The 12,689-nt window shown below is 36.9% G+C and overlaps 1 protein-coding gene across 2 annotated transcripts in view; it reads left to right on the top strand.

The window, feature by feature from the left end:
• The window catches only part of LOC123547340 (uncharacterized), a 125,049-nt gene that overhangs the window by 75,833 nt on the left and 36,527 nt on the right, over positions 1–12,689 (top strand). For both annotated transcript variants that reach the window (XM_053551627.1, XM_053551626.1), the window contains 4 exons: positions 90–252; positions 4,300–4,379; positions 7,729–8,378; positions 12,409–12,546. In XM_053551627.1, coding sequence (XP_053407602.1) covers positions 90–252; positions 4,300–4,379; positions 7,729–8,378; positions 12,409–12,546 — 1,031 coding nt within the window. The remainder of the gene's footprint in view (positions 1–89; positions 253–4,299; positions 4,380–7,728; positions 8,379–12,408; positions 12,547–12,689) is intronic.

Below are 12,689 nucleotides of genomic sequence, written 5' to 3'. Positions count from 1 at the left end.
TGTTTGTTGTGCTTCCATCTTCTTTCATCTCAAAATTTTGCAAGTGCTCCTACTTAAAGAGCTTTTAATCATCATTTTTGACATTTCAGAGCATATTCTGACATGCTGTCCGGTGTTTACACGGACACGTATAAATGTGGCCCTGCAACAATAGGTCTTTCTGTACACTACCTTAATATGATCATGAAAAAGTACCAGGATTGGAATTTCCCAACAGTGATCAGATCGCCATGTGAGGAAGTACAAGACTGTGTAAGTATGTAAAGAATCAGTGCCCAAAACTGTGAAAGAATGTTTGAAGACCAGTCTGTTAAATTTAGCATCTGATTGGTTGGTTCTGAGCACACTTTAAAATTGACCAATAGAATTGTTGTATTCTGTGACTGGTCTTCAAAATAATTCTTTTATTGCTTGGAGGTCAGAAACATAACTGGAAATAATTTTGTAGAAATAGCATTTCCTTGTCAGTATTTATTCTGAAGATTTTACAGGAACAGGCTTGAGAATTTGCTTTGTTCCAGAAATACGCAATCACAAGGGACATTACACTGAAATTTCATGCAACATTGTTCAATATATACTCTGACACAATTTTGCATATTGTTGGAAGATATGGACTATCTTCTACAGTTCTTCAGATCATTTTCTGTTTCATATATCATTAAGTTACTATGGGGACATAACAAATGTGGTTCAAGTATTTAAATATAAGTTATGTTTTGTTCCTTACAAAATTGAGGAGGAATGAAACTCACAAACAGACACCTTTCCCTAACAAAAGCCCCACCTACTTGACAAATACCTAATACACATACTCAGTTTGACAAAGATGGCAAGATTCCCATTTTGTGAACAAATCTTTAAAATAAAAAGAAAAAATTATCAGTATGAATTTATATATTGTGATGTTAATCCATTTTTAGCTTGACTATTCAAAGAATGAGGGAGAGCTAAACTTCTCACCCTGGTATTGGTGTCCATTAAAGTTTTTATGAAATGGTAATAATTTGTATACCATCAAAGATATTTACTTTAAACTTGGAACACTTGTTTATTATAACAGTCTCTATCAGTATGCAAAAGTACGTAACTCTTTCAAGTATTTTGGCTGAATTATGGCCCTTTTTGGACTTGGAAATTGGTTTAGATTCGTACAAGTCCATGTTTTGTAACAACTATTTGACTTGTGACTTTAAAACTTTGAATACTTGTTTTTTTATGTTAGTATCTACCTGTAGGCAAGAGTACATAACTCTGTCTAGTATTTTGGCTGAATTATGGCCCTTTCTGGACTTGGAAATTTGTTAATTTTTCATACAAGTACGTTTTGTCAGAACTATTTGACATGTGGCTTTGAAACTTTGAACACTTGCTTATCATCATGATTTCCATCTTTAGGCAAGAGTAAATAACTCTGTCAAGTATTTTGGCTGAATTATGGCCCTTTAAGGACTTAGAAATCAGTTTATTTTTTCATATTAGTCCATATTTTGCCAAACCTGTTTGTCATATGGTTTTGAAACTGTGACCACTTGTTTACCATCATGGTTTACATATGTAGGCAAGACTACATGACAGGACAAGGACTGTTGCTCAGTTATGGCCCCTTTTTGACATAGAAATTGGTTAAGTTTTGCATACCATTCCATATTTTGTCTAAACTGTTTAATATATGGCTTTGAAACTTTTAACACTTGCTTACCATTATGAACACACATTGCTATATAGTGCAAGACTTATCTAAATCCACAAATACAGGTACATTGTTTGTCTTACCTATTTTTCTTCTTTTGTCTGAAAATTTCTGGTAATCTGACACCATACTTCCATCAGTTCTCCCAATAGTCGACCCTGCTGTCAACAGACAGCTCTTGTTTGAATGGAATTAATTAACAAAAGCTGTCATAAGAGACAACACACTTGACTGTTTAGAAACTGTTGAGATAATAGGTAATCAAATAGGGTACATCTTGGAAAACTACAGCTACCATTGGATTGATTCTTATCTGTCAGATACTGTCAGAGGTCAGAGGAAAGGAAACATTTGAGCAATGCCATAAGAAAACCAACATAATGCATTTGCGACCAGCCTGTATCCAGACCAGCCTGCGCATCCGCGCAGTCTGGTCAGGATCCATGCTATTCGCTTTCAAAGTCTATTGCAATTAGAGAAACTGTTAGCGAACAGCATGGATCCTGACCGGTCACAAACGCACTATGTTGGTTTTCACATGGCGCGGCTCATTTCATGTTTCTGAACTGACTAGTTTATTAATCCCCCACCACGATTGGTTGGGGGTTACAGGAATACCCAGCTACAAGTGAGGGGGGTTTATAAGAATTATCTCGGTCATCTGTTACATTTTATGTCCCCTCTGTATCTCCTAAACCCCTTGAAGGATTTTTCATGAAACTTGGGTTAAATGATCACCTCATCAAGACAATTTGCAGAATTTACGAGTCAGCCATGTCAGCTCAAGGTCAGGGTCAAGGTAAAAGGTTTGAGCCTTCCATTTTGTGTCAGCTCTGTATCTCTTAAACCCCTTGAAGAATGATTTTCATAAAACTTGGGTTAAATGATCACCTCACCAAAACAATGTGCAGAACTCATGAGTCAGCCATGTCTAAGTTCAAAGTTAAAACTTAAGGTCAAAGGTCAAGGTCACAAGGACCTGAAACAGTTAAACGGTTTCCAGATTGTAACTTGAGAACGTTTGGGACTTGGATCATGAATGTTGATAAGGAGGTTGGTCATGACCAGCAGATGACCCCTATTGCTTTTTGATGTCAAGCTCACAAGGACCTGAAACAGTTAAACGGTTTCCAGATGATGACTAGAACGCTTGGGTCTAGGATCATGAAAGTTGATAGGAAGGTTGGTCATGACTATCAAATGACTCCTATAGATTTTGAGGTCAGTAGTTCAAAGGTCAAGGTCACAGTGACTTGGGCCTAAGATTAAGAAAGTTAATAGGGAGGTTGATCATGACCAGCAGATGACCCTTATCGATTTTGAGGTCAGTAGGTCAAAGGTCAATGTAACGTTGACCTTGAACAGTAGAAGATTTTTTGCAGGGTTGACAGGTTAAAATCATCATGATCAAATATAGAACAAGTTTGACTTTGACATTTTCTTACTTCTGTGACAAGGTCGTATTGTGGTGGTATAATTTGTCTTTTCTGTGACACCTCTAGTTGATGTCATTTTACATGGACTATGAAATATACTTAAAAACGTCAATGCTTCCACCTAACACCATCAACCCTTTCACTATCCATAACAGCGGTGGAGGATATAGCTATCTTTCAGACTGCCATAATTCAAATAAACTAAGAACTTTTCTTTTTGGTGGAGGGTGGGGGAGAGGAGTTTGAGGTGCAGGGATACCACATTTGACTTGTCCATTACAGAAAAGAATGTCCCATACCTCAACATTTTATGAACCTTGTCATTTAATTTATGATATTAGTGATTATGTTGAACAACTATTTAAGTTTGAATTAAATCCATTTATTTATAAAAGAGATAGAGGGAAAGTGCATCTAAATATTAAACAAAGTAAGAAAGGATTATGTATCTGTAAACATTTCTGCCAGAGTAATTGACCGTGTGCTGTGTGATATTGGTGCATGATGTTGAACAAGTGTTTGAAGTTTTAATCAAACTATTTAGTAATATGAGAGATACATGAAGAGTGAAAGTGCATCACAATTTTAGCCTTAAGTTTTGAACAAAAAGGGGGTATATTTCTTGAAATATTGGTGCAAGAGTTATGGCCCTTGTGTCATATGATGTGGGTGATGATGAGAAATAACAATTTCAAGTTTGAAGCAAATCTATATATAACATAATAACAGAGATATAATGAAAGTGCATCAAAACTCTAAACAGGCTCTGGATGCAGTTGGGTGTTCCAACACAAGGGGTGATGGTAGGATAGTTCTATCTCCTTGGTATCATCAACCTTAACATTAGCATATGTTTGGTGTAAAATACTGTAAAATCATTTAATTTCGTGGGCATGAAATTTTTTTGGTTTTGGTCAAAATGGCAATATGGGGATAAGAATTTGTGGATTTCAACTTTGAACATAAAGTGAAAGGGAATTTTACATGTTCATTGGGTTTGAATTTCTTGGATTGACGCAACCACGAAATCTACGAAAATTAGTCCCCCACAAGTATTAATGATTTCACAGTAAAAAGAGGATTATTTTCAACTTTATCAAAATGAGCAGGAAGTTATATCCATATTTCAATATATACATTAACTGAAACTGCATCATGTTGTTTTTACAGAAACTGACTGTGGCTGAGGCATGTATTAAAGCCTTCACTAAGAACTTGGACACATACAGAGAGGATGGCACTGTCTGTCAGTAAGTTAACCTTTACTCTGCTAATTTTCTAAAATGGACTGGTCCATCATTTAATTTGGGCAATACCGTTTATTATTCGAAGGTGTGTTCACTGAAAATTTACTGACTGGACAGTGAACAGTGCAGACCATGATGTGCAGGCTGATCTTGGTCGGCACTGTTTTCAAAGCCAGAAACAAATGTGAGCCGCGCCATGAGAAAACCAACATAGTGGCTTTGAGACCAGCATGGATGCAGACCAGCCTGCGCATCTGTACAGTCAGGTCAGGATCCATGCTGTTTGCTAACGGTTTCTCTAATTGGAATAGACTATGAAAGCGACAAGCATGGATCCTGACCAGATGCGCAGGCTGGTCTGAATCCATGCTGGTCGCAAAGCCACTATGTTGGTTTTCTCATGGCAAGGCTCAACATTGTGGCCAGCAGGCTAAAGGTTAATGCATTTTCATTTCATAACACACTGGAATCCTGATGAGGTCACTGATGAATGCAGCAGAATTTTTTTTGTGGCCAAACATAGTAAAGTTTTTCCTTTTTAGTCCCCTACTGGTTGAAAACCAGTTTCGGGGACTATAGGAATGCACTTTTCCGTCATTCCGTTTGTCCGTCCGTCCGTCTGTCCGTCTGTTCGACCGCAATTTCGTGTCCGGTCCATAACTCTGTCATCCATGAAGGGATTTTAATATTACTTGGCACAAATGTTCCCCATGATGAGACGACGTGTCATGCGCAAAACCCGGACCCCTAGCTCAAAGGTCAAGGTCACAATTGGAGGTCAAAGGTCAACAGGGCTTTTTTCCTGTCCGGTCCACAACTCTCCCATCCTAGAAGGGATTTTAGTATTACTTGGCACAAATGTTCCCCATGATGAGATGATGTGTCATGCGCAAAACCCGGACCCCTAGCTCAAAGGTCAAGGTCACAATTGGAGGTCAAAGGTCAACAGGGCTTTTTTCCTGTCCGGTCCATAACTCTCCCATCCATGAAGAGATTTTAATATTACTTGGCACAAATGTTCCCCATGAGGAGACGACGTGTCATGCGCAAAACCTGGACCCCTAGCTTAAAGGTCAAGGTCACAATTGGAGGTCAAATGTCAACAAGGCTTTTTTCCTGTCCGGTCCATAACTCTCCCATCTATGAAGGGATTTTAATATTACTTGGCGCAAATGTACCTCATAATAAGACGATGTGTCATGCACAACTTTCAAACCCCTAGCTCAAAGGTCAAGGTCACACTTAGCAGTCAAATGTTAACATAGCATGAACAGGGTCTGTTTCGTGTCTGGTCCATAACTCTGACATTCATTAAGGAATTTTAATATCACTTAGCAAAAGTGTTCCCCATGATGAGACGACGTGTCATCCACAAATCCCAGACCCCTAGCTCAAAGGTCAAGGTCACAATTGGGGGTCAAATGTCAACAGAGTTTTTTTCCTGTCCCATCCATAACTCTGCCATCCATGAAGGGATTTTGATATTACTTGGCACAAATGTTCCCCATGATGAGACAACATGTCATGCGCAAAGCCCAGACCCTTAGCTCAAGGGTCAAGGTCACAATTGGAGGTCAAAGGTCAATAAGGTTTTTTCCCTGTCCGATCCAGAACTCTGTCATCCATCAAGGGATTACAATATTACTTGGCATAAATGTTTCCCATGATGAGACGACGTGTCATGGGCAACACCCAATACCCTAGCTTAAATGTCAAGGTCACACTTTGAGATCAAAGGTCAAGAGGATTTTTTTCCTGTCTGGTCTATAACTTTGTCATGCAAAGCAGGATTTAGATATCAGTTGGCACAAATATTCCCCTGGATGAGACAACATGTCATGTGCAAGAACCAGGTCCCTAGGTCTAAGGTCAAGGTCATATTTAGAGGTCAAAGGTCAAATTCAAGAATGACTTTGTACGGAACATTTCTTCTTCATGCATGGAGGGATTTTGATGTAACTTGGACCAAATGTTCACCACCATGAGGCACCCTTGTTTTTAGAATTACGTCCCTTTGTTGTTACTATAAATAGATTTTATTGTAACTTTTTTATAACTGGCGGTAGAGAAAAATCGAGACCACTTTTCTGTGGTACAGCATGCATGTTACATCCAATTTTTAGGTGTATTTTGACCTATCTCTACCTGGTAAAGAGTTTCTTGTGGACTTATATTATATAGATTTTTTTTTTTTTTTTTTTTTTTTTTTTTAAAGATTAATTTCCCTTTGTTGTTACTATAAATAACTTACATGATAACATTTTTATAATCAGTCAAAAAAATTCAATATGAAAACAACTGTAGGTTTTTATATATATAAATTTTAATCCAAGTGTTTTGTTATAACATATTGTATATATAGTACAATATTGTTTATACATCATTGACAGATATCAGTTCATTATGTTATACTGCAGTAGAGAAAATTAGGTGCCTTCCAGTAGGGGACTTTGTATTGCATGGCAATACTTCATTCACCTGTTTTTTCTTCCTTTATGTTTGATTTGCCAATTTCATTACTAACCCTCACCATGCTGGACACGATTGATTCTGCCATTGCGACCAGTGTAGACCATGATCAGCCTGCATATCCGTGCAGTCTGATCATGGTCTGCACTGTTTGCTATTCAGTCAGTAAATTTTCAGTAAACACCCCTTTAAATGATAAATGGTACTGCCCGAATTGGAAGATGGATCAATCCATTTATATATAGAAATTTAGCATGGTAAGGGCAAAAGTCTGCAGTTTTACATTATAATGTATTTATTGACTTACAATAGGACAGCTTTAGATCGATATTTTTATATATAGTATAATAATTAATGTGTATGTATTAAAAACCTTGTTAGAATTGTATCTAAAATATGCGGGAAAGCCTTGTGTTCCTTCAGTCTAGAATTCTTATATCCCGAATCCTAATGCATAGTAATTTTCATGATCATATATGTAAGAAAAAGAGCACATGATTGATCCATGTTAATGTGATGCATATTCTTGTCTGTTGTGATGACAAGTTATGTTAAAATTTTGTCTACATGATTATTAAAGTTCCATGAATTTAAATTTAATGTAAAAGAACAGATGAAATAACTGTTCAAATAGAAGTTATGCTTAATTATACTATTAGAAAAGTGCTCATTTACAGTTTATGACATAAAGGGAGGTAATTAAAAAATGATAAAACTTTCAACTTTGCTTATCAGTATTCAGACTTTTGACAAATATTAGAGAAAACAATTATTTTGAATAGGATTTAACATAAAACTGATATATTTTATGTTCATAATGGAAAAAGTAGTGTCCACATTTTAAACAAAGGTGTTATGAGCCTTTAACTATTCTGTTTTGCAGGTATATAGAGGAAGTTGAAGTTTGCATCAAGAACAGTAAGGACTCCTGCTCTGATGCGGCCATCATAGAAATTGATGCCATGTATAAGAAGATGGTGGATGAAGCAGATACTACATGTACTGAAGATTTCCTTAGTTGTGCCAGCAAATACATTAACTATGTTAACAAGATACTGACATGGAAGTCCTGCATTCCTGAAGAAACCGAGGAAACTGAGACAGAGACAGCGGCATCAAAGTCAAAAGAGAAATCCAAATCTAAAGCTACAGAAAAATCTAAAGCTACTGAAAAATCTAAAGCTACAGAAAAATCTAAAGCTACTGAAAAATCTAAAGCTACTGAAAAATCTAAATCAAAAGCTAAATCTGAAAAAAAGAGTAGAAGACGAAGATCTGAAAAATCTACTAAGTCCAAGTCCAAGTCCGATACAAAGGCTAAAAGTACCAAGTCTGCAAAAGAGGTTTCAAAAGCACAGGAAACTAGGCCTGATGATACTACTCGCCTTGTTGAATTAAAGAGGATGTGTGCGGTGTTCATTAAAGCCTGGACATGTGTAGAGGGTGGATGGGATTCTCTTGATATCAATGTCCGTGCCGTAGTTGAGAAAACGTTTTCTGCATATCATAACTCTGTCATGGATATCTGTAATGGTAAGCATCTATTATTTTGATGCCTCTGCACAGACATAAAGAAGCACTTACAACCTTTTTGCGCCAAGGTGATGAAAATTTTGTCTATTATAAATACAGTGTAACTCGAATGTTATTTAAACTGCAATAAAACAACACAAGGAAATACAATAGGGTTAGTATAATAGTAGCTCGATCTGGGATGCTGTATTTGGCATAAGTGGATTTTGCCAGATCAGATCTCATGAGGTGCACAAGCGCCGAGTGATCCATCCATGCAAAATCCATGAGAGCCGAATACAAAATCCCAGGTCAAGCTACTGTTGTAATGACCCTTTTATTATATACCTAACTTTTTGTTTGTTGTTTTGTTATCGAACAAAATCTTAAAATGTTTGTCGATGTTAAAATGGAAATGGGTGAAGTTTTTATGTGTGCTATTAATAGAATGGTGTCAGACCATGCAAATTAAATGAAAGTTTTCCGGCAACATACATTACAACATACAATACAAAAGGTACAATACAGAATTTTTTCTGCCTGTTTACATCTACAGTAAAACACCACTCGCTCGAGGTCACAAGGGGATGAGCAAAATGCTCGAATCCATGGTTTCGAGCGACCCAAACATTTACTAACATACGAAGAAAATTCAGTTTTTTTTTTACCAATTGTCATCGGGAGCATTTGCAGAGTAAACGGTGATTCGTAATAATAACATACTTGTGACATCTAAAAAAAACATATTACAAACGTTATCTATGATAGACGTTTCAATATGTAATTTGTAAATGGCACATGTGAAGAAACAACTAAGACTTTTTTTATTTTTATTTATCAACAAGTGCATATCAGAATTATCGTCTCAGTTTTATAAAAAGGCTGTATTATTTCCTTCATTTGCATGCAAACAACTCCGGAAAAAAATGTTTTAAGTGATCAGTTATTGATCGAAATTTGATCAATAAAACTTTTCTTCAACCTTTTATCAATAATTTTAAAATCTCTTTATAAGATAAAATATACCGACAAACAAACAACTAAGATAGTTGGGGAGTAGACCACGCAATTCTCACGGTGTGTGAAAATGTTTAACTGATACATTCTGACCGCCGAAGGTGTGAAAAATTTTGACACTACGCTCGAGTTTGCCAGAAGAAACAAAGAATACATTAATACACAGGGACCAGGTGTCATGCTCGAGCCATCAAGTTATCGATGCTCGACCCAGCCATGGTAATTTCTCATAGGAAATAGAAAGAAATCGGTCGGGACCACATGAATTGCTCGAGCGAGCCCGGGTGCTCGAGCGAGCGGTGTTTCACTGTATTATGAAAAACAAGTCATATTGTTGACAGAATTTATATAGGTATACATTTGTATATTCATAGCAATGTTAAAATACAAAACATTTGAAGAAGAAAAAAAAGTATATGTGCTTCATTAAATATTTATATGCATTATCACTCACTCCTAAATGGTCTAGCTTTCTTAGGGAGGTAAATACGGGTAATACACATCTATAGATCGGCACATGAATTGATTGTGTTCCTGAGGTGAACAGAATTAGGAGACTTATTGTATATGAAAAATTAACCTGGTCATCGTGATTTAGAATCTATCTACATTGGTATCATTCTAAAGCTTAAACTTTTATCTAATCATTAATACAAATGGAATCCTTAAAGGAATAAAATAAATCTTGTAGATAGAAGCAATATAAAAAAATCGAGTCGGGTCAATTTTCATGGGTCGGTCGGCAAAGGCATTCAGCATTCAAAATTTTAATTTAGAATATGTATGACAATTAATCTACATTTTAAATGATTACAACCTTTTAAAAAAATTATCATTTAATTGACCGTTTTCAATCATCTCTTCCATAAAAGCTACATGTAGCTTCACCGCCTACGTGCTAAAAAACAACGAGATTTTCGACTATTGTTCCTATTATATAAATTAAAGTACATAAAACAGTTATTGATTGCATAATCCTGTAAGTTCTTAATCAGGGTCATCAAAATAAATGACTGTAACTTAATCAGGGTCATCAAAAGATCACAGCGCACATTCAGTATGCCTGTTGATCAAAGCGGGAGAGAAATCAATGGCTTAATCAACACATGTCCCGCTCAAGGGCATGAAACTGATATTGGATAATTAGGAATAAACAATGTGACACCGGGGACTGTTTATTGTGTTTTATTAACATAAAATTCAACAATTTATAGACCAAAAAGCTAGTTTTTTGGAGGGTTATTTTTATTTGTTTCCTGTATTTTATTTTCCGGGACATTTCAACACTGTCTGGGACACCGGGACGAGCATGTCATTTCCGGGACAATCCCGGACAATCCGGGTATCACATGTATGTTAAACCAGCTTGGAAGTTGTAGGTCTCTTTACTCATGTGCAGATGTCTCAAAAATAAGCATACAAACTTCTGTGTTTTATCTAACCAAATTTAGAATAATATGTAAATTTACGGCTATGAGAAATGATCATAGAAATTTTCTGTATCTAAAAATGTCATAAGAATTGTGAATTTCCCATAAACTCCCATATGAAAACTTGATTGAGGTCCATACAGCTCAGGGTAAATATATTGACCCACGCTGACACAAAATTTGGTCTGAGAGGCATGGTGTAATGGTAAGCTCTTTTTTCTACAGTCAACAGTTAAGGTGGTTCCTGCCTTAGTCAGTTCCTCTCTTCCACACCCCTTTACCCTCCCACCCACTACCACTGCACAGTTACAACTTCTTTGCAAATGTCACAGGGTGAGAAAAATTTGCAGCCAGACCGGGACTCGAACCTGGGGCCTCGGAATACCGTTCCGATGCTCTACCGATTGAGCTACCCAGCTGCCTACACATTTTCTCCCTGTTTTAATAGTCAAGTCCCATACCGTGACATATTTCCCCACCATTTTGAATTAGTCCTCGAATTTCAGCGGGTACTTTATATATAAGCAATTACAGGCGTCGGAGACTAACCAGTGTAATGCCATCACGGTCCCATGTTGGGCGTCAAATGTCACAGGGTGAGAAAAATGTGCAGCCAGACGGGGACTTAAACCCGGGGCCTCGGAATACCGTTCCGATGCTCTACCGAATGAGCTAGCCGGGCCGCCTACGCATTTTCTCCCCGTTTTAATAGTCAAGTCCTGTACTGTGACACAAAGAAGTGTTTCCTTGCTTTTTCCCCACAAAATAAATATTGTGCATCTACTCATTTTCATGGCTTCAAAAAAGTAAACAAAAAATGTAAAGAGTTATTGATTTGATTTTTTTTTATCTATATATGCTGCTAAATTTCTATAATGAACTTGTCCATTTTTCAATTTGGACAGTACAAGTACAGTAAAAGAAGTTGCCATAAGACCTACACTGTCAGTGTGACTATAAACCCAGCAAAAATAAAAACAAAAAAATATTGCATTCACTTCGCAGGGCAAAACTTACTGCAAAACTTAATTTCATTAGAAGGCTAATATGAAATAAGGCACTGCCTCAGTCGGGAATTGATCCGACTTCAACTCATCCTATAAGGCAACAACACAACACACGGTAGCGGCTTCCTCGTAACCTCATCCCTCATATTGAGTTTTGTCGAAGATTATGCTACTTTCAGTCTTGATGGGAAATAACTGGTGTTTACTGCTTTAGTCGTTCGTTTTCTTTTCAAATCTTTACAGTCCATCAGCTTGCCCACAAATATGCGTTTGTATCAGTTTAAAAGTAGATTTTGGAATAAAAAGCAACACTGCCCATATGTGTTCTGATGTGCAAGACGTTGCGGTTCGGACAAGTTATGTGAACGCTTATTAGGCATAAGGAAAATGCGTATTCTTAAAAATCCGAAGTCAGACGCTCTGTGCACGTGCTGGAAGTACATATTTTTTTAATATCTCATTCGGTAAATCCCATGTTACCGTAGAGGGATCAATCCCGATTTGCTACATTACACTTCATTATGGCAAAACTTAATTCCTTTAGAAGTTAAATAAATTATCCATGAGCTGTACATATTCTGTAATTTATATTTTCAGGACATAAGCCTGGCTATTGTAATAAGGGAGGTTACAGAGAAGGTATGGAAGGCTGTCAGACGGACTTAGAATGTAACCTTGACCAGAAATGCTGCAACTTGGGTGAAACAACTGCGTGTGTTAAACCCAAAGACTTAAGTAAGTTCAAGTTGTGATTTGAAACAAAATGGAGGGCACTGCCAGTTTCAATACACGAAATACTATTCCTTGTATGTTCTTTGTAAAGTAGGCAATGTTCACAGAGCTGTCGCACATAGCTAGACCCATTTCAGGTTATACCT

This window comes from Mercenaria mercenaria, chromosome 9 (genome assembly GCF_021730395.1).
Source record: "Mercenaria mercenaria strain notata chromosome 9, MADL_Memer_1, whole genome shotgun sequence".
NCBI lineage: Eukaryota > Metazoa > Mollusca > Bivalvia > Venerida > Veneridae > Mercenaria > Mercenaria mercenaria.
Note: the sequence above shows the minus strand (reverse complement) of the source record. Positions and strands in the feature narration are given on the sequence as shown.